Below are 20,615 nucleotides of genomic sequence, written 5' to 3'. Positions count from 1 at the left end.
TGAATGACTGGTTAATATTTTGAAATTAGAACTCCCCCCAGAAAAGCTGGGCTGATGGCTGCCATACCCATGATATCAATTATGACAAATTGCAAGTGTCAGGTTGAGGAAGAGAGAATCCAATTTCTCTCTTATTAGACTGCTTTGCAAATAATTGTATTTTATGACATCGAGTAGTAAAAGGATTATTCTCACGACCTTTAAAAATAATTTTAAGGAGAAATGGCAAACAATGGAAACATTGTTTTAGATGATTCTACCTAGAATCTGTCTTAATCTGTCTTGAAATAAAACCTAAAAATCTTAACCCTTAACATGTCTGTGCTAGTTTACAAGTATTAACCAGTATTACCAATGCAACCACGGTTGTTTCAAGTATAACTATTGTGTTTCAATGGGTCCCAGTGACAAGGAATCCTATACAGCCAGGACATCACTGCTGCACAGCTTGAGAGAGAGCATATTTTTAGTTAGAATATTCCACCGCCGTATAATTCCCCTCAAGCTCCCTCCCCATTAGAGACCACATCCATTTTATCACTAAAATTTCCAGACAGAGGGTGAGACAGTCTAAACACTATGTAAGAACATAAGATCAATCAGTCTATATAATAATAATTATCAAGTATTGCTGCTGGGCTACAATCAAATCAAATAAAAAGCATTATTCCTGGCAGAAGTGTCTTGCAGGAACTAACGAAATCACTGTATGTTGTTTCCATGAAGCTTAAAGACTAATCCATGACAACCAATTGTCAAATTCCAACTCATCACCTACAGAAAGGTTTCCAAAATAAATCTTGCAACAGTAGACAAAAGCAAGCATCGTGCAGTTACTGAATGCTTATGAAAGACATGCCAACTTTTAAAAGGAGTGAACACGGGAGTGGAAGGAAAATGTAGATATGTACATTTTAGATAAATTCCAAAAGGAGCATTAGTAGATAGCCACATAGTTTCTATAGTATTTGTCTCTAGAAAGCAAATTTAATTATATTTTTTGTAAAGGCATGCCTATTACAGTCAGTGTTCATAATATCTCAAATAAATTAATGAAGGTTTGACTTGACATTTGGACAGCTATCTACATTCAGTTCTCCCATCTTTAAAAAGGAGTTAAATGAATAGGACTTTATTAGGCCAAAGGCAGAAAAGATGATTTCATGGGCTAATACAAATCTTGTTTTTCACTTTTCTTGTGAAAATGGTCTCCTTTAAATTTAATCAAATTATAAAAAACCACCATTTCTTAAAATGACTTACAACTAAAATGTACTGTACCAGCAAAAAGGCAAATGTCTACAATAAGTAGTTTTCAGTACTGTAGACAGCACCTTATTCTAGAGTTTCATTTAGTACTTTTTGGGTAACACCCAAATGCCAAGACTCCCACCCTCCCACCTTTATTTTTTATTTATTTTATTTTTTGTTAATCCTTATCTGAGGACATTTTTTCTATTGATTTTTAGAAAGTGGAGGGAAGGGAAGGAAAGAGAGAGAGAGAGGAAGAGGGAGAGACAGAGAGAGACATCGATTGGTTGCCTCCCACATGCACCCTGAGTGGGGTGGGGATCAAACCTGCAACCCAGCTACGTACCCTTGAACCAGGAATCAAACTGAGCATGGGGCTGATGCTCTAACCCCTGATTAACACCAGCCAGAGTCCTACCACCTTTAAAGCATAATACAGTCAGAAAGAACCTATGTAGGAAAAAACTCGTATCTACAGATTGATGCCTCTCCTACTGTCAGCCTGATAAAGCAATTATGAAAAGGCAAAACATTTTTATATTTAAAGAAACTATTTAAAATAACCACAGGGACTGACAACTTGTTACCACAAGCCTCTGAAATATATACATTCAATGATCCTTGGGACGTACTACACAGTCTATTCTCATGTCTCTCCTCTCATCAAAAGGCAAAAATCCCTTCAACTGCAGATAAGACCTACATAATCCAGTACCCTGTCCCCAGTTATCACTCTCACTTCATCATCGACTTCTCTCCCCTGCTCTCACTCAGCTCCACACTAGCCTTACTCCAGCCACACAGGCCACCTTGCTGCAATTCCAATACATCATGCAGTCTTCCACCACAGGATCTTTGCACTGGAGAATTAGCACTATTCATCAGCTTTGTCAACAAGTGAGGCCTAGCCCTTGTCCCAGTGCAGAAATCCAACACTTCAAGGATCAGCATGCAGTTCTAGTACCAATTCCCACACACAAGTGGGATAAAAGAGAAGAAAGAACCTACATGGAACGAGGCCTCCATTACATTTCTTGATGTAGAAGCTGGTCAGGCAATTTCAGAACGAAAATCATAGTCCAAACTCTCTATACTCTATACTCTTCTCTACTGAACTCTTGCAAGCACCCACCACTGACTCTCCAAACAGAGAACAGTATGTGTGAAATGATGAAAATACATTCACCACCCATAATACACATTTTCTGTGTCCATCTCATACCCCAGAAGAATTGAATGATAGAACAATGATATCTCTATACTGAAAAGTGGTTCAGGAATAGAAATGGGTTGCTAATCACAAATGCAAAAGATTTACTCACACATCATTGAATTCCTCCAGGGACCTTGCAGGTGTAAAAACATCCAACAGACCAATCACCTATAAGAAAACATAAAAATCCAACAGTAAATAAATACTCAATTTACTACAGTACCCATCAGGTCTATGACAATGAACTAATTCCAAATCCCACTGAGTTCAACAACATCACAAAATCACATATATACTGTATAACTTATTTTCAACCAAAATTATGCTTTTGTTTTTATTCATTAATATTACCTTTCAAAAAATCTAGTTTACTATTAAAAATATTCAACTCCTTAGGATTTGCTCATATATAGCTAGTTTATCAGGAAGCAAAAAGGTTTAAGGCTCTTGGCTTAACATATGCATTAATAGTTTGATTAAGAAACAGAAGTCACACTCCTATAATTGTTATTGTAGTATCACTTTTCTTTTAAAAATATATTATTATTCCATGAAAATTTTTTGTTACTATGTAGTCTTCAAAACTGACATTTAAAAAAATCCCCAAATATTCTCAGTATATTTTTGGTATTATTCTTATATTATTTTTAATATTAAGATAATTTTCTTAATCATTATCAAGTATTTAGATACAACTATTTGCAAATGAAAAAAGGTCTGGCCGGTGTGGCTCAGTTGTTGAGCGTTGACCCATGCACCAAGAGGTGGCCGGTTCGATTCCTGGTCAGGACACATGCCCAGGTTGTGTGGGTCCCATCCCCAGTAGGGGGCATGCAGGAGGCGGCCAGTCAATGTTCTCTCGTCGATGTTTCTATCTCTCTCCCCCCCTTCCTTTGTCTCTTTCTAAAATCAATAAGGGAAAAAAATTTTTTTTTAAATAAAATGAAAAAAGCTATCTTTATACAAAGATAAAAGTAAAGAACTACTTAATACTCAGTAATCCATGGTCTTTGAGCAATTTTTCTAGTCAAGGATTTATATTGATTAATCTACATATGCTCCCCTCTCTTCCCCTAAAACCCAGACCACTCATTTCTACAGAGTTAGGCAGTGAGAAGGCAAACAAGAACAAGATCATGTAATGTGCCCAGCCAGATTTAAGGGTATCTGGAAATAAAACAAACGAAAGCCAATGGCCTTCATTAAAACTGACCCATGACTGTGGCCTCAGCTGCTCCAACCAGCCCAGTCAGACAAACAGCTCTAAGAGTAAAATATACCAATGCTCAAAAGAGCATCATGAGAAAGCATTTAATATATGACTGTTTTCATGTCCTTATATATTTTTCAGTAATAGGCTCTATCATTTGTACATACATATCATAATTTAACCAATTTCCTGTCTTTGGACATTTAAGGAACACTGCAAGTGTGTGTGTGTGAGTGTGTGTGTGTGTGTGAGAGAGTGTGTGTGTATTTTGCACATCTTGTATTTTCTTCCAGAGAACAAATTTCAAGAAATAGAATTACAGGACGAAAGGACACCAATATATTTGAGAATCTTAATCTTATCAAATTCTCCTCCATAAAGGTGAGGCCAACTTACATTCCCACCAATAGTGTATCCATGACCTTTGTAACAGCTTTAAAAAGTGCTTTAAATTTAAGTGAAATAATTTTCTTTTACTTTCTCCATCTAAACCACAATTCTTCTTCTTCTTTTTTTCTTTTGGTACGTGTCCCTAGCAGGAACCGAACACGGGACTCTCCAGTCCGCAGGCCAATGCTCTAACCACTGAGCCAAACTGGCCAGGGTGCAATTATTTTTCTTGAGTTTGATACACTCCTGCCTTAAACTCTCTGGTCTTTTGATTACTCTCCCCTACACCCACTTGTATTTTAGGTAGCTGAGAGCTAGAAGCCAATTTTATTCACCTATTCCAATGTTTTCTAATCACTGATTCTTTTTATCTGAGATGCCCAAATTCCTCAATACAAGAAAAGTTGAAAACAATTTACACAGTTTTACTCTATTTTGATTGTGATTGTGAAAAATCATCCTCAGGTCAAAACAAAAGTAAACTACTAGAAATCAGATTTACACAGGATTATTCATGCAATAGTTACCTCAAGAACAGTTAAACAAAAAAGTCAAAACATTTTCTATTTTCTTTTTTTTAAATGGAAAAATATCCTCAGGTGAGGATTTATCTTCAGATAGAGTGTGAGGGAGGGAGGGAGGAGAAGGGGGAGAGGGAGAGGGGGAGAGGGAGAGAGAAACCAATGTGAGAGAGACACATTGCCTCGTTGCCTCCTGCATGACCCCAACCAGGGCTGGGGACCGAACCACAACTAAGGTACATGACCTTGACCAGAATCGAACCTGAGACTCTTTGGTCCACCTGCCGATGCTCTAACAGTTGGGCCAAACCAGCCAGGGCATAACATTTTCAAATAAAAGCTCCAATTTCAATTTGAAAACACAACAGGCATTTTGGAATCAAACAGCTGTAAGTTTAAACCCCACAATCAGTTGTGATTTCTCATATCCATGAGCTTATGCCTTTTTCAGTCCAATAACCCCAGCATTGGTATACTGTGGTTCAATTAGTATTTGTTAAATTAATGAAAGAAAGGTATCCTCTCTGAGCCTCATTTTCCTCACATGAAAAAAATGGGAATAGCATTGCTTATCTTCACAGTATTCTGGGGAAGACTAGTGACATTCACATCCTTAGAGTTTTTTAAAAAATTACAAAATACAAATCACAGAAACAAACTTTGAAGCAGCTACTTCCAGCAAAAGAATTGAGATATACAGCTAAACTAAACTATTAAAATGATTAAAAAGCTTGGCTGCAAGAAGTATAATAAATTTATCTGGAAAAAAATAGAGAAAAGCATATTAGTAAATGCCCTATCAAATTTTAATTTCCTTAAATGAGACACATTTTATGAGATTAGAACTACCTGTTACAGCAATGTATTTTAAATTTCTTGTGGCCTTTTATAAAATATCCTTTCTCTATTAATCATATTTTTAAATGTTAATCATAAGGAAAATACTGTAGAGAAATGTTTCCTAGCATTAAAATAGATCTGGAGAACATTTTAGGAATATTCCAGAATCTACTCATTTCTCATTTCTAAGTGGAAATTTCCTTTTAATTCAAGTCATGTTTTTGGCCTATTTTCTTACTCTTTCTGCCATTATATGAAACCTAAAAGTAGCCCAGGATTCAAATTTTTAGAAAATACATTTATAATACAAATAATGAGCAAATATCTCTGACTGCCCTACAGTGGTCCAAAAGCTGACAGACAGAAGTAATGCATTTTAATTAAATTAGCACACACTAAAAAAAACCAAACACTTCAACTTGGTAATCAATCAAAGATAGTATTTACTGTATTTAACACAAGCACACGAAACCACTTGGTCTACCATGGTAAGGTAACATCTAAGGCTCCAGGATGAAATTTATGAAAGAATTCCCTTAATCATTTTTAAATTTCAAAGTGTACACATCTCCAGGTCCCTGAGTGAACAGTCTTTGTAATACCCACCCAGATAGCAAAAGGATGCAGCTGGTAGGCTGCTTCCCTTTAATCTTTCCTTAGAGCAGGTGTTAATGAGATCAAGGTCACAAGTTCAATCAAGAATGAGCCAGCTAACTTTGTTCAGAGTAACTTACAGTCACAGAAAACATCCCCTAGCTCTTGTTACCCACCTGATAAATGTATCCCAGTCACTCATTATCACTAAAGAAAGAAATAACTTAAGATAAACTAGGTATGGATTGTGGGTCAGAGGCATTTGTGTGTAAAGACACATGTGCATTCTGGCACATAAAAATTCTTTTTGTTACCAATATTTACTTAGAATTTTCAAGAGTTTTAAGCTGTTGTTATTGCTATTGGCTCTGGAGGCCTGGTGGCTACCTAAAAAGTAGATGGTGGCCCCAAACAGGCAAAAAGAAAGAAAAGGAAGGAAGGAAGGAAGGAAGGAAGGAAGGAAGGAAGGAAGGAAGGAAGGAAGGAGAGAGAGAGAAAGAAAGAAAGAAAGAAAGAAAGAAAGAAAGAAAGAAAGAAAGAAAGAAAGAAAAAAAGGAAGAAAGAAAGAGGGAGAAGAAGATGGAGGTGAGGAATTCCTTTTAAAACCCTCAATTAAGCTTATTTGGAAGTCTTGGTTCTTTACTAGGTAAAACTACTTATACACTGTAAGCACCTAACTACTGTTTGTAAACTACACTGAAATTCAGGAACATTTCTACACTGAGTCAAAGTCTTTTTTTTTTTTTTTTTTTTTTAAGTTAATTTTAGAGAGAGAAGGGGGGGGGGGGCATTGATTGGTTGAATCCCGCACACAACCCAAACAGGGATTGAACTCGAAACCTGGGTATACGCCCTGCCCACCACTTTTTGGTGTACAGGACAACACTCAAACCAACTGAGCCATCCCAGCCAGGGAGGCAAAGTCTTTTGGTCTCTTCCCATTCCCCCTTCACACATTTGCCAACATAACAGAGAACTATGAAACATTTAGCCATGTGCTTTCTTTTGTTCAAACAACAAATCACCAATAACTTAGTATAGGTGACCCTCTACACTGATCCTGCTAAAATCTAAACATCTAAATATAAAAATGATAGACTGCTATTAAGCAAGCTGCTTATAAAATAATTTATGTAAATTAAACTCTGTTTCTCTAATATTGTCATCCTTCTTTTTAAAAGGAGTCTTGTAACCTTTCCTAAATTAGAAAAATTGTATCCATCACTGTGGCCTCCTCATTTCTACAATTACAAAATGCCCCAAATGTAACCAGCCCAATATCATATGACACATTTCAAATGATCTCATTAGGGAAAATTAAAGCATAAAAAAGTAAGAAAGATTCCTGTGCATGATCACTAGAAAAGCCAAGGCATAGATTTGGATAACCTAAAATAATTCATGCTCTAATGTTGGCTTAATTTGTCTACAAAGAAAAGCAAAACAGTAAAGCATAGCGCTGATAAACCAGATGTTCCTGAGGCCTCCTGGAGGTCCTTTGGAATTCTATAGCCATGTCTGGCTTGCATTCAATTTTCAGAGTAGTCTTTACATTTAAAAAGCCATAATAATGTTGCTGTCACATTTATTAATGTGTAATGAAAAAGCACACACACTCAGCTGTGTCTAAAACCAAATGTAGCCCTGGCCGGTTTGGTTCAACATCCTGGTCAAGGGCAGGTAACTAGGTTGCAGGTTTGATCCCCAGCCCCGGTTGTGGTCTTGCGGGAGGCAACCAATTGATGTGTTTCTCTCACATCTCTCTCTCTCTCTCTCTCTCTCTCTCTCTCTCTCTCTCTCTCCCTCCCTCCTTCCCTTCTACTCTCTCTAAAAATCAATGGAAAAATATCCTTGGGTGAGGATTAAAAAACAAAACAAAACCATAAACATTTCAGTTAAGCTGCCAGGCCACCTTGATTTTATGCAGACCTTGCATTAAAGCTTCTTTTGCCAGCTTTTCCCACAATCTCAGCTTCCTGTAAACAAGTCACTGGCTAGAAAGGCTGCAGCTCTGCAATGACATTTTTAAAAACTCAGGTTTGCACATGGATGCACCTATAAAATTATACCTGGAAATAAAAGTCACCTGTAGAAAACAGGATTTTCTCAGTAGGATGCAGTTAAAATAAAACATGAAGATAAATAAGCAGCTGCAGCTGTGATTATACGGCATTCATAATCCAATTCCAAATTTAAATCTCAATGCTCTCAATTTAGAAGAAATTTATACTTTGTGAAACAAATATATATTAATAAAGTATCACTTATCAGGATTTTTTCTTACTATAGACCAAAAAAAAAAAAAAAGTTCAATTATTAAAAGAGAAAAAGCCTGAATAACCAAACAATAAATTTAGATTTGAATTTTTTTTTTTATCCTCACCCGAGGACATTTTCCCATTTTTTTGTTCAGATAGAGTGGGAAGGAGAGAGAGGAAGAGAGAGAGAGAGAGAGAAACACTGACATGAAAGGGACACATTGGGTGGCTGCCTCCCACATGAACCAACCAGGGCCGGGGACAAACTGTAACCGAGGCATGTGCCCTTAGTGGGAACTGAACCTGGGTTTCTCTGGATCACAGGCTGACACTCTAACTGCTGAGCCAAACCGGCCAGGGCAGATTTGAATTTTTTTCTCCAGAGTAACAATCAATAGGGTCAATGACTCTAAAATCTCTATGGTCATTGTTTCTACAATGCCACAACATTTACAGCTCTTTTCATATAGCAATCAAATAAATTCTTTTTAACTTGCTTTTGAAATAGAGAAAAATAAGTGTCCTTGATCAATTGCTTTTTTTTTCACTTTCAGTTAATAATCCAATTGCATCCATTTATTTTCCATATTAGAACTTTAAAAACAATTTCTTTTTCTTTTATTGATTTTAGAGAGAGAGGAGGGGAGAGGAAGAGAGAGAGAGAAACATCGATGACAGAGAACATCGACTGGCCACCTCCTGCACACTGCTCACTGGGGACTGGGCCCAAACCTGGGCATGTGCCCTGACTGGGAATAGAACCGGCAACCTCTTGGTGCATGGTCGACGCTCAACCACTGAGGCACAACGGCCGGGCCATATCAGAACTTTTATGCACTCCTTTGCAGGATGGCATTGTTCTCAAACTTCCAAATTGATAGAAAAGAAAAAGTTATTTAATTTAAACAACGCCTGTAACATTTATTAAAATACTCAAATCTGGTAAAGCTGTTATTGCAGATTAAAAATAAGTTATAATATTATTTGTACAATATAGCCATCTCTGACAGAACTTTCAGTGAGCCTAAGGCACTCTTCATGAAAATCCTGCACTGAAATAATCCACAACAACACAAAATAGCCATGGACTCCCCATAGTCTGGTAAGATAGCTTTAAGTAAGCCAGGTAAATACAAAATTTTGCCCAGCTGGTGTAGCTCAGTGGATTGAGCATTGAGAGCCATCCCATGGCCTGAGAGGTCCTCCATTCCTGGTCGGGTACATCCCGGGTTGTAGGCTTGATCCCTGGTGAGGGGCATGCAGGAGGCAGCCAATCAATGTATCGCTCTCACATTGATGTTCCTATCTCTCTCTCCCTTCCTCTCTCTCTAAAAAAAAATCAATGAAAACATATTTTTTAAAAAAATACAAAATTTCCTTCTAATATATTCTCTTAAAAATCCTTATGGCCCTGGCCAATTTGGCTCAGCGGTTAGAGCGTCGGCCTGCGGTCCTGAGAGACCCGGGTTCGGTTCCCGCTAAGGGCACGTACTTTGGTTGCAGTTTGTCCCCTGCCCTGGTTGGTCGTGCGGGTGGCAGCCGCTCGATGTGTCCCTTCACGTCGATGTTTCTCTCTCTCTCTCCCTTCCTCTCTCTCCCTCCCACTCTATCTGTACAAAAAAATGGAAAAAATATCCTCGGGTGAGGATAAAAAAAAAAAAAAAATCCTTATGGCTCTGGCCAGCGTGACTCAGTTGGTTGAGCATCATTACATGTACCAAAAGGTTGCCGGTCTGACTCCGGTAGGGCACATGCCTGGGTTTCAGGCTCAATCCCCGGTGGGGGGCGTGCAGGAGGCAGCTGATTGATGTCGCACCCTCATATCGATGTTTCTCTCCCTCTAAAAATCAATAAATTATATTTTTTGAAAAAAAGGAAAATATCCTGCCCTGGCTGGTGTGGCTCAGTGGTTGGAGCATCAGCCCGAGCACCAAAGGGTCACAGGTTGGATCCCTGGCCCCGGTCAGTACACATGCGGGAGGCAACCAATCGATGTGTCTCTATCACATCTATGTTTCTCTCTCTCTCTCTCTCTCTCTCTCTCTCTCTCTCTCCTCACTCTCCCTCCCTTCCTCTCTTTAAAAATCAATAGAAAAACTATCCTCAGGTGAGGATTAACAACCACAACAAATCCTTATGAATTGTTACACCTCATGATATATCCTTTTTTATTAAAAATATTTTTTAATGTTTGCCTAAAAAGCTTTGAGTATAACTCAAACTCCAGGGGGCTGCACCAATTTCATAGCTACCTGACATAATGCAGTGGCTGCTAACACCAAGTATAAGAAGCATGGTGCAGCCCTGGCCGCTGTGGCTCAGCTGGTTGGAGCATCCTCCCAGGCACTGAAAGGTCTCAGGTTTGATTCCTGGTCAGGACACATGCCCAGGTTGTGGTTTTGATCCCTGGTCAGGTTGCATACAGGAGGCAACAGGTTGATGTCTCTCTCTCCCTCTCCCTCTTCCCTTCCCCCTCTCTAAAAATTAATAAAACATATTAAAAAAATTTTTTTAAAAAGAAGCATGGTCCAAAGTCCTTTGCACTCTAATGTATTCCCATTTGCAGTAATTAAAACAATTTTTCTGGTCTCTTCAGAGCAGAATGTATTCTTCCTCGAGTGAAGAACTTACATTTTCATGTTTCATGTGTTTGAGCAGCCGCAGTTCTCGGTAGGTCCTTTTGGCGTGAATAATGGACTGAAACGGTCTGGAGAGCTTCTTCACGGCCACACGTAACCCAGTTTTTGTGTCAAAAGCAGCACTAAAGAAAAACAAAACAAAAAGCCATCATTAAATGTGCTCTAAATACTTCAAAATGAGCATTTACAAGGCTATTTCATTTCCAAATCAGTCTATAACAAAACACACACACAAAGTGTAAAGATAAAACTGAAATGACCTATAATTCAATTACCCAAACAAATCTGTTATTATTGTTGGTGTTTCCTTCTAGCCTTGTTTTCTATGCCTCTAAATTAGAGGTCAGCAAATTTTCCCGTGAAGGGCTGACAGTAAGTATTTTAGACGTGAGGCTTAGGGTCTCCGTCACAACTACTCAACTCTGTGGTTGTAGCTGAAAAGCAACCAGATAATAAATTTAAAAATGGATGTGGCTGTGTCCCAATAACACAAAAAAGGAAGCCACCTGATCTGGAGGAGCCAACAGATTGATATATAGGGAGGAAGACTCCATCAGTCTTCTCTGCCTAAGTCTCACTGTTGCTTTGCCACCATATGCTGCCTGGTCAGAGGAGAGGCCTTAGAAACCCCCATGTTTTTAGGACAGGTTGGTGCAAACATTTCTTGAGCACCTTTGAAGTATTTGACACTTTTCAGAAGCTGAGATACAGTAGAGAATGAGTCAACAAATCCCTGCTCTCACGGGAAGGGGGGAGAGGAGAAAAACAGAATAATAAAATAATTTCAAATAGTGATGAATGCTATGACTACATAAAACAGGATAGTGAAATACAGAGTGAAGAAAACCAATGGTGTTACACTGCTTTAGCTAGGGTGTCTGAGAAAGGACATTTGAGCTGAGACAACTGAATGATGAGAAAGTACCAACCATGTAAAGAAATAGGGAAAAAGAGCATCAAGCATTTTTTAAAAATAATATTAACTTATTGAGTCTTTACTGCATACCAGGAACTGTTCTAAGCTTTTTACATTAATTTTTAAAATGGACTCTTTTAATCCCCAAACATCCCTATGAAGTAAGTACTATTATCATTTCCCCGTTTACAGATGAGAAAACTGGAGCCCTGAGAGGTTAAATAATCTGCCCAACATCACAAGCTAGAAAGCAGCAGCGCAGACATCTGGGTCCAGAGCTCATGCTACTAGCCACTTGGCTATGCTGCCTCTCAGAAGAGCACGTGCACACGAAGGGGAAAGACACAGGCAGAAAAACGGCAGCATGCGGAAGGGCGGAGACCAAGGTGAGCACAAGGAGCAAGCTGAGTGGAAGAGGATGAGGTCAGAGCTGCAGGCAGAGGCTGCTCACGGGGGACACCGGCAGCAACACACTTAACGTGTGTGCTCAGTACTTTTAGAGACCGTTGATTCCATCACGCCTCACCCTGTTTGTCCATCTCTAATGGGCATCCAAAACTTAGGTCATCTATAATCAACAAACTCTCTTTCTCATATGACTCTGCACTTACTCCAGAAGTTCCCTACCTTCACGCCCAAATCCTTACACTATGTTCTTGCTCTTCAGCTCCCTGTGTGTAATAAACTCCTGGACACCGTCAACTGCTTTTCTGCACCTCCCCTCCATCCCTTTGCTTTAACTGAATGAAACTAAGCTGTTCCCTGAAGACACGACTTCTTTTATAGCCTGGCATCCAGAGGGCATTCTCCCGCTCATATCCCAAGTGCCTCAAGGCTAGCAGGTAGGGTAGATGTCCACCTTGCCAAGCATGACCACTTCCAGACCATAACTCTCCCTTTGTTTTACAAAGGTCCCTGCTCACAACCCTCTCTCCCTCTCTGCTGCTGTTATCCACTGACCTGGAATTTTCCATTGTTCATTGAAAAGTTAGTTCCCATCTCAAAGTCTTTCTCCACTCCCAACTTCGGTCATCATTCTTGGCAACGTCGACATCCAGGTGAAGGGTACATCCAACACCCTGGCCTCTCAGTTTCCTGACTTCTCCCGGAAACTCCACCTCACTCTCTGGACCTCTGTCACCACCAAGAACTGCCCTGCCTACCAAATGTTGAATGCCAGCCCTGGATTTCCATCACAAACCTGTGCCTTTTAGTTTTAGTTTACTTGTACCCTGACTGTGATAATTCACTGACCTCCTCATCGTCACTGATTTCTACCCTGCGGCCCTCTCCTGTTTTCATGTCCCTTCTTGCCTGGCTTAGTGACGTCTAAGTCCCCTTGTACAGCTTCTCTAAGCTCTCTTCTCTCCCCCCTCCCTGGATATACTCACCTAGATAAAGTCTAACTCTAGGAGATCACCACTAATTAATTCTCCATGTCTGAATCCAATAACTAACTACGATAGAGGGAAAAAACAGAATGCACAATCATAGATTAGTTTCGCTCTTAATTTCTGACCTTAACCTCAAATAAGGCTCTCAGTAACTACCATTTTTTTTTTTCTTAAAGTTGATTTTCCGCCCTGGCCGGTTTGGCTCAGCAGTTAGAGTGTTGGCCTGCGGTCCAGAGAGACCCGGGTTCGGTGCCGCTAGGGGCATGTACCTCGGTTGTAGTTTGTCCCCGGCCCTGGTCGGTTGTGCGGGTGGCAGCCACTCGATGTGTCCCTTTCACATCGATGTTTCTCTCTCTCTCTCATCCTCTCTCTCCCTCCCACTCTATCTGAACAAAAAATGGAAAAATGTCCTCAGGTGAGGATAAAAAAAAAAAAGTTGATTTTCCTATTTAGTCATCATTTGACACCATCTCTTCCTCAAACCTCCAGTTCACCCCCTTCCTCAGGAGTAGCCCTGTGTTCACTTAGGAATCAGAAGCCATCAATGGGGAGCTCCATCTGCCTACCATTAACTCTGCAAACCCCTCTGCTGTGGAGCCATCTCCTCTGTTTTCTCTCTCGCTGTAACCAAGGACACATGCCCTTTCTTATAAAACCCAAGACTTCAATACATGCTTCAGAGCCCCCTCCCTCGTCTTTTTAAGGACTAACTCCTTTGGTCCCTTTCTCTCTTACATCATCAGCTCCTCCCTATCTAAGGGATCATTCTCATCAGCATAAATATGCTCTAGTTATTTCTCATCCTCAAAAAACAAATTAAAAATCTCCCTTGACACACCTCATCCCCGTTAAAATTCTGTAGTGGTTCTCCAAGTGTGGTTCCTAGACCAGCAGATTTGGTATCACCTATGAACTTATAAGAAATGCAAATTTTCAGGAGCCACTCCAGACCTACTGAATATCAGGAAGTCTGAAGTGGGTCCAGTAATCTATTTTATCAAGCTCTCCACACAATTTTTTTTTTTAAGTTATCTTTTATTGACTTTTAGAGAAAGAGGAAGAGGAAGGGAGGGAGAATGGAGGAAAAGAGGGAGGGAGGAAGAGAGAGAGAAAAGAGAGAGAGAGAGAGATAAACATTGATGTAAGAGCAAAACATCGACTGGCTGCCTCCTGCACATCCCCTACCAGGGATCGAGCCCACAACCCAGGCATATGCCTTGACCAGAACAATGCCCAACCACCGGGTCACACCTGCCAGGTAATTTTAATACACACTGGAATTTGAAAACCACTATTCCATGGACCAGCAGCACTGGAATTATCTGGGTGCTCTTAGAAATGCAGAATCTACCCTGGCCAGTTTAGGCCTTTGGACTAAAGGGTCATCGGTTCTATTCCCAGTCAAGGCATGTACCTGAGTTGCAGGTTTGATCCCTGGCCCTGGTCGGGGTGGTGCAGGAGGCAACCAATCGACATGTCTCTCCCACATCGATGTTTCTCCCTCCCTCCCTCCCATTCTACCTGGAAATCAATGGAAAAATATCCTTGAGTGAAGACTGAAAAAAAAAGAAAGAAAAAGAAAAGAAATGCAGAATCTCAGACCCTGGAGTAGAAGCTACATTTTGACAAGATTTCCAGGTAATTCACCTACATCTTAAGGTGCGAGCAGCACAGAACGAAACATTTCCTCAGCTCCCATTCTTTCCTCGGTCTGCTCATCGCTCTTCTCAGTGTCCTTCACGGCCTGTTACCAAACCCAATGGCACTGTTCTGGGTTAGCAATGGACACAGTTACCACTTTCCCGCCTCGGAACTGTCCACCTGGAGCCCGGATCAGTACCTTCACTGGTCTTCTCTGGGCTCTGCAGCAGCTCCTTTTCTGTCTCCACTACATGTGGCCCCTCTACTCAAGCTCTGTTGGACTTCTTCAGGGCATGATACGCCCTCCTCTCTTCTCTTCCACATTCTCCTTCTAGATGATCTCATCTCTACCCATGGATTTAAGTTAAATGTCATCTCTATACTGAAAACTCCCAAATCTGTGTCTCTCATGGAAATCTCCTCTGAGCCTGACTGCCTAGCTGGCAGCTCCACATAAAAACACGTAGGCACCTTAAACTTAGCAAGTGCAGTTACTTCTCCTTGTCTCCTTTGTCCAACAGACTTTTCCTCCAGTTGTTCAAGCCAGACATTTGAATGTCATCCACCCTTGATTTCTCCCCGTCCTCTAGTCCCCTGCCCCCTCCGCCATGCAAATCTATCAGCAAGTCTTGTGGTTTCCATCTTCAAAACACATCTCTAGACAGTCTTCACGGAGAGTGGCCGTGGTTTCCTGCTTCAACAGTGCTTGGATGGAACCCAGCGCTTGGCCCATCCCCCCAGCCACCTGCTCCAGCCTTCGGCCACCTCCTCACAGCGCCTCGGACATCCCCAAGGCCCCCATCCAGCGCCGCGCAGCCGCCCCTCCTTAGCCGCCCACCGTGACGTCCACCTCGCAGGCGCCAGAACTACCATCAGGACGCAGAGGCCGCCATCAACCCCAGATCAACCTGGAGCTCTACGCTTCCTACGCCTACCTGTCCCTGTCTTACTACTTTGACCGCGATGATGTGGCTTTGAAGAACTTTGCCAAATATTTTCTTCACCAATCTCATGAAGAGAGGGAACATGCTGAGAAACTGATGAAGCTGCAGAACCAATGAGGTGGCCAAATCTTCCTCCAGGATATCAGAAAGCAGACCCGACAACTGGGAGAATGGTTGAATGCGATGGAGTGTGCATTACACTTGGAAAAAAATGTGAATCAGTCACTACTGGACTTGCACAAACTGGCCACTGACAAAAATAACCCTCACTTGTGTGACTTCCTTGAAACTCACTACCTGAATGAGCAGGTGAAATCCATCAAAGAACTGGGGGACCACGTAACCCACTTGGGCAGATTGGGGGCCCCTGAGACCCGCCCGGCAGAGTCCCACAGCCAGGGGGGTGACTTCCCTGGTCACCAAAGCAGCACATGCATGTTGAAGTTACCTTTACCTTTTCTATAACTTGTACCAAATCATCCACTTACATCTTTTCATTTGTACCATCCCTTCAAATAAGGTAATTTGGTACCCCAAAAACAAACAAAAAAACCACATCTCTGACGGAACCTCCCTCCACTCCGCGCCAGCGCCAGCCCCCTCCTCTCCAGCCTGCTCCACACTCCCCGCCCTGCCCCCTGCTTTGCTCCCTTTCCGTTACCCTCCACACGCATCCAACACAATATTTTTAAACTATAACTGTGATGACACCAATCACCTGCTTCAAATCCTTCAAAGAATTCCCTTGGCATATAAAAAACAAAAAAACAAAAACAAAAAACCATTTCCTATCAACCTACAAGGCTCAGGTGATCTGACCACCAATGCCCATCCCCCCTGCCCCTGTGCTGATCCTTTCTTCCCCTCAGGCACTGTATGCTCCAAACATGCTGGCTCCCGTCAGTTCCTTCGACTCTTCAGGCGGGCGGTTCCTGGTCCTGAAATGCTCTTCTCCCCACACCTCTACACCTCCACTCCACCGCACAGCTGAAGCCTTATCCTTGAAGCATAGGCTTAAATATCCACCCCTCAAAGATGCATCTGAGGTCCCAAGCACTCATTCTGTCACAACACCCTCACTGCTTCCTACCTTATCCCACATAAAGGGAGGGGTGATCTCATCTCTCTGCCTCCCCTTGTTCCTACAAACCCATAAAACAGTAACTTCCTTCTTGGAAGTACCAAGTAAATGTACACTCTCTTGAAACCCCTCACTGGCTCTGGTGAGACTGAAAACAATGGTCACTGCTTCTGTCTGACCGTTGCCTTCAACTCTCCCTCAGAGGCTGCCTGACTCCTCTCCTCCACTGGTAAGCCTGCTGGGGTTGCCTAGAGCAAGGAATGCCACCAGGTTTCCAGGTGACCTGCCTGTGACTTAGTGTGCAAGTCCAGTTCAGTGGGGAAAGAAGCCCACCTGCACTGCACATCCAAGCCATTAGAAGGCGTCCTCCACGCCAGCTTCACAGGACTAAAACACACATTTCAACCTCTATTTGACTCCTACATCTATTCATCAAAAGGCAGGCTAGGACTGGTCAGTACCTACAGACCCCAACAATTACAACTTATTACTATATGTTTATTTACAACTGAGCAGAGTGGTTAAATAAGGGCTGCAGCTTTAGTATTGGACTATCTGGATTTTAATTAGTCTGCCCCTTAGTAGTTATATAATCTTGAGGAAGTTAATTAAATACTCTCAGCTTCATATCTAAAATGAAGATTATGTTTACAACTAATCTGTAGGTTGCTTGTTAGGATTAAATGTGGTATCTTTTGCAGTACGTTTAGCAAAGGGCCTAACCCATGGTAAAGCCCAGCATTAGACATCACTAATGTCCACCTACCCCACTCATGGTAAGCATCTTGAGGGCAAAAAGTGTCGTCTGTTTTATTCACTATTGTATTATATAAGACTTGGCACAATGCCTGGCACATGGTACATTCTCAATAAATGCTTAGCAAAAGTATAAGACTGTTTTATAACAATAGTTATCTGAAATAGTAAAGAAAAAGCTTTGTTCATTTGGATCTCAATTTTTATAAATTCAATAGCACCTACCAAGAAACTGGTATTAATGTTAAAAGTTTACATTAATTTACTGCTTATTATTGCCAGTCACTGTTTTTAGATCTTTACGTGAACAAACATCTTTAATTATCACAACTTTATGAGAAGGTATTATCATTATTCCCATTTTGCACATGAGAGAACTGAGGCACAAAGAGATTAAGTAATGTATCCAGAGTTCAGACATCAGATGGGAGAGGTGGGATTAAAATCCAACTGGTGTGTTTTAAGCGGGAACTTTTAACCATTATACCATAATGGAAAACCAAGTTCAACTTTGCTAAGCAGAGTTCAGCCCATTTTAAATATATTCTAACTCTCTGGACACTGATTTTATTTTTATTTTTTTTAATGCTTCCTACTACAATTAATTGTATTTCATAAGAAAAAAGTTTATCCTGTAATCTTATACTGAACTCAGGATAGTACTAATGAAAAGTATTTCATAAGAAATAACTTTCACTCTTTATATGTGAGAAGTGTTCAATCCCTGAAGTTCTTACTTCTTACTCCCTGTGAAAGTAAAATACTGAAGGAGTCGATGTAGTATCTTACAAATACCAAAATATCACTTCATAAGTATTTACTGAAGCATCTCCATGAGATTCCTATGGACACAAAAGAAACAGTAAACCGCCCTGGCTGGTTTGGCTCAGCGGTTAGAGTGTCAGCCCGCGGACCAGAAAGAAACAGTAAACCTAGTACTGGATGTCACCAAACTTACCATCTAACTGGGTGATGAAACATAAACAAGAGTAAAGAATGCCACACAGCCCTGGCCGGTTTGGCTCAGCGGTTAGAGCGTTAGCCTGCAGTCCAGAGAGACCCGGGTTCGGCTCCGCTAAGGGCATGTACCTCGGTTGCAGTTTGTCCCCGGCCTTGGTTGGGTTGTGCAGGTGGCAGCCACTCGATGTGTACCTTTCACGTCGATGTTTCTCTCTCTCTCCTTCCCACTCTGTCTGAACAAAAAATGGGAAAATGTCCTCTGGTGAGGGGAAAAAAAAAAGAAGAAAATAAAAAGAATGCCACACAATACAATGTAACATACGCCAACAGTTGATCACTTTATAAAGAGTTGGGTTAAAAAAGACATAAATATTCCTTGCAGCCTATTCATCAAGAACAAAACCAGAAACTACCTTGACAACCAGTAGGGGAGAGTTTAAATGATGGCACATTCTCATGTACCATACATTATAGCCATTAACAAGAACCACCGGACACTAATATGTGCATGTTACATTACTGATGGTGAAGAAAATAAGATTCATAAGACTGATCCCGCCCTGGCCTCTTTGGCTCAGCGGTTGGAGCGTCGGCCTGCGGTACAGAGAGACCCGGGTTCGGTTCCCGCTAAGGGCATGTACCTCGGTTGCAGTTTGTCCCCGGCCCTGGTTGGTCGTGCGGGTGGCAGCCACTCGATGTGTCCCTTCACATCGATGTTTCTCTCTCTCTCTCTTCCTCTCTCTTCCTCCCGCTCTATCTGAACAAAAAATGGAAAAATGTCCTCGGTTGAGGATTAAAAAAAAAAAAAAAAAGACTGATCCTATCTGTGGGGGGGGGGAATGTATACTTATATATGTGTACACACATGCAGAGGAAAAAATGTCTAATATACTTACACTTTTAACATTTTTGCTTTTATAATTTTCCATCTTCTTATTTTTTAAATGAGCTTATATTTTTTAATAAGAGCATTAGTAAAGTGAGAAGCATAAGTCATCTGTGTTGTTGTGTTACCCTAAAACAAGAGACACTCAAACTTTAATAAAACCACTATTAACAATTATATTCCTGCCCTGGCCGGTTTTGCTCACCGGTTAGAGCATCTGCCTGCTGACCAGAGACCTGGGTTCGGTTCCCGCTAAGGGCACGTACCTCGGTTGCAGTTTGTCCTCGGCCCCGATTGGGGTCATGTGGGTGGCAACCACTCAATGTGTCTCTCTCACCTCGAAGTTTCTCTCTCTTCCCCACCCCCTCATGCTCTATCTGAAGATAAAAAATGCAAAAATGTCCTCAGGTGAGGATAAACAAAAACAAAAACCAAAAAACAATTATATTCCCTTCAAATGATTCTTATATGATTATACTCATAATATACAGGGGTGGGCAAAAATAGGTTTATAGTTGTAATACAAGTAAATAATACAATAAATAATACAAGAATTAACTGTTTCACATACTCACAATCGTAAACCCACTTTTGCCCACCCCTGTATAAATAAATGTGTATCCTTCATCCCTAGGCCATAAGCATTCCATTTTACTAAACAATCATTCACAATGATTTCATTAAATATCTGTGCCACAATCTACTTAATCATTCTCTTATTGGTGGGGATTATAGCCATTCCATTCTCTCTCTTTCACACAATATAAATATTACTACAACGGACCTCTTAATTCACACTTCCATAATTGTATGATTTCTGCAGAACAGACGAATAATTTTTATTTCAAAGGACACACCCTCACTTTTTGAAACACATTTTACTTACAAAAGAAAGCAAGCAGGAATTGTTCAGAGAAACTGCCCTCTGCTTATTAGTTTGTAATCATTATAGCAAAAGCTGTTGAAGAAAGGAATATACAATCCATCCCTGCCCCCAGCTCTCTAAGCAATTAATTGCTCCGACCTAGCCTCCTATTTCTATCACTGATCAAAGCACTACTTGGAGACAGGAGAAATCACTATCTCATCCTAAGCTAAACACTGTAATTAACAAAGTCCTA

At 40.9% G+C, this 20,615-nt stretch overlaps 1 protein-coding gene across 4 annotated transcripts in view; it reads right to left on the bottom strand.

Annotated features, from left to right (window-relative positions):
• MAPK14 (mitogen-activated protein kinase 14) overlaps positions 1 to 20,615 on the bottom strand; it is a 68,847-nt gene that overhangs the window by 30,986 nt on the left and 17,246 nt on the right. For 2 of the 4 annotated variants that reach the window (XM_036248180.1, XM_036248181.1), the window contains exons 2-3: positions 10,909 to 11,038; positions 2,574 to 2,632 (exon numbers count right to left, since the gene is read on the bottom strand). In XM_036248180.1, coding sequence (XP_036104073.1) covers positions 2,574 to 2,632; positions 10,909 to 11,038 — 189 coding nt within the window. Of the gene's footprint in view, positions 1 to 2,573; positions 2,633 to 10,908; positions 11,039 to 14,877; positions 15,242 to 19,504; positions 19,531 to 20,615 lie in introns of those variants that run through there. The other 2 variants (XM_036248183.1, XM_036248182.1) reach the window with 2 other exon arrangements.

Source organism: Molossus molossus, unplaced genomic scaffold, assembly GCF_014108415.1.
Source record: "Molossus molossus isolate mMolMol1 unplaced genomic scaffold, mMolMol1.p scaffold_m16_p_8, whole genome shotgun sequence".
Classification (NCBI taxonomy): Eukaryota; Metazoa; Chordata; class Mammalia; order Chiroptera; family Molossidae; genus Molossus; species Molossus molossus.
This window is presented reverse-complemented; position numbering and strand designations above follow the sequence as displayed.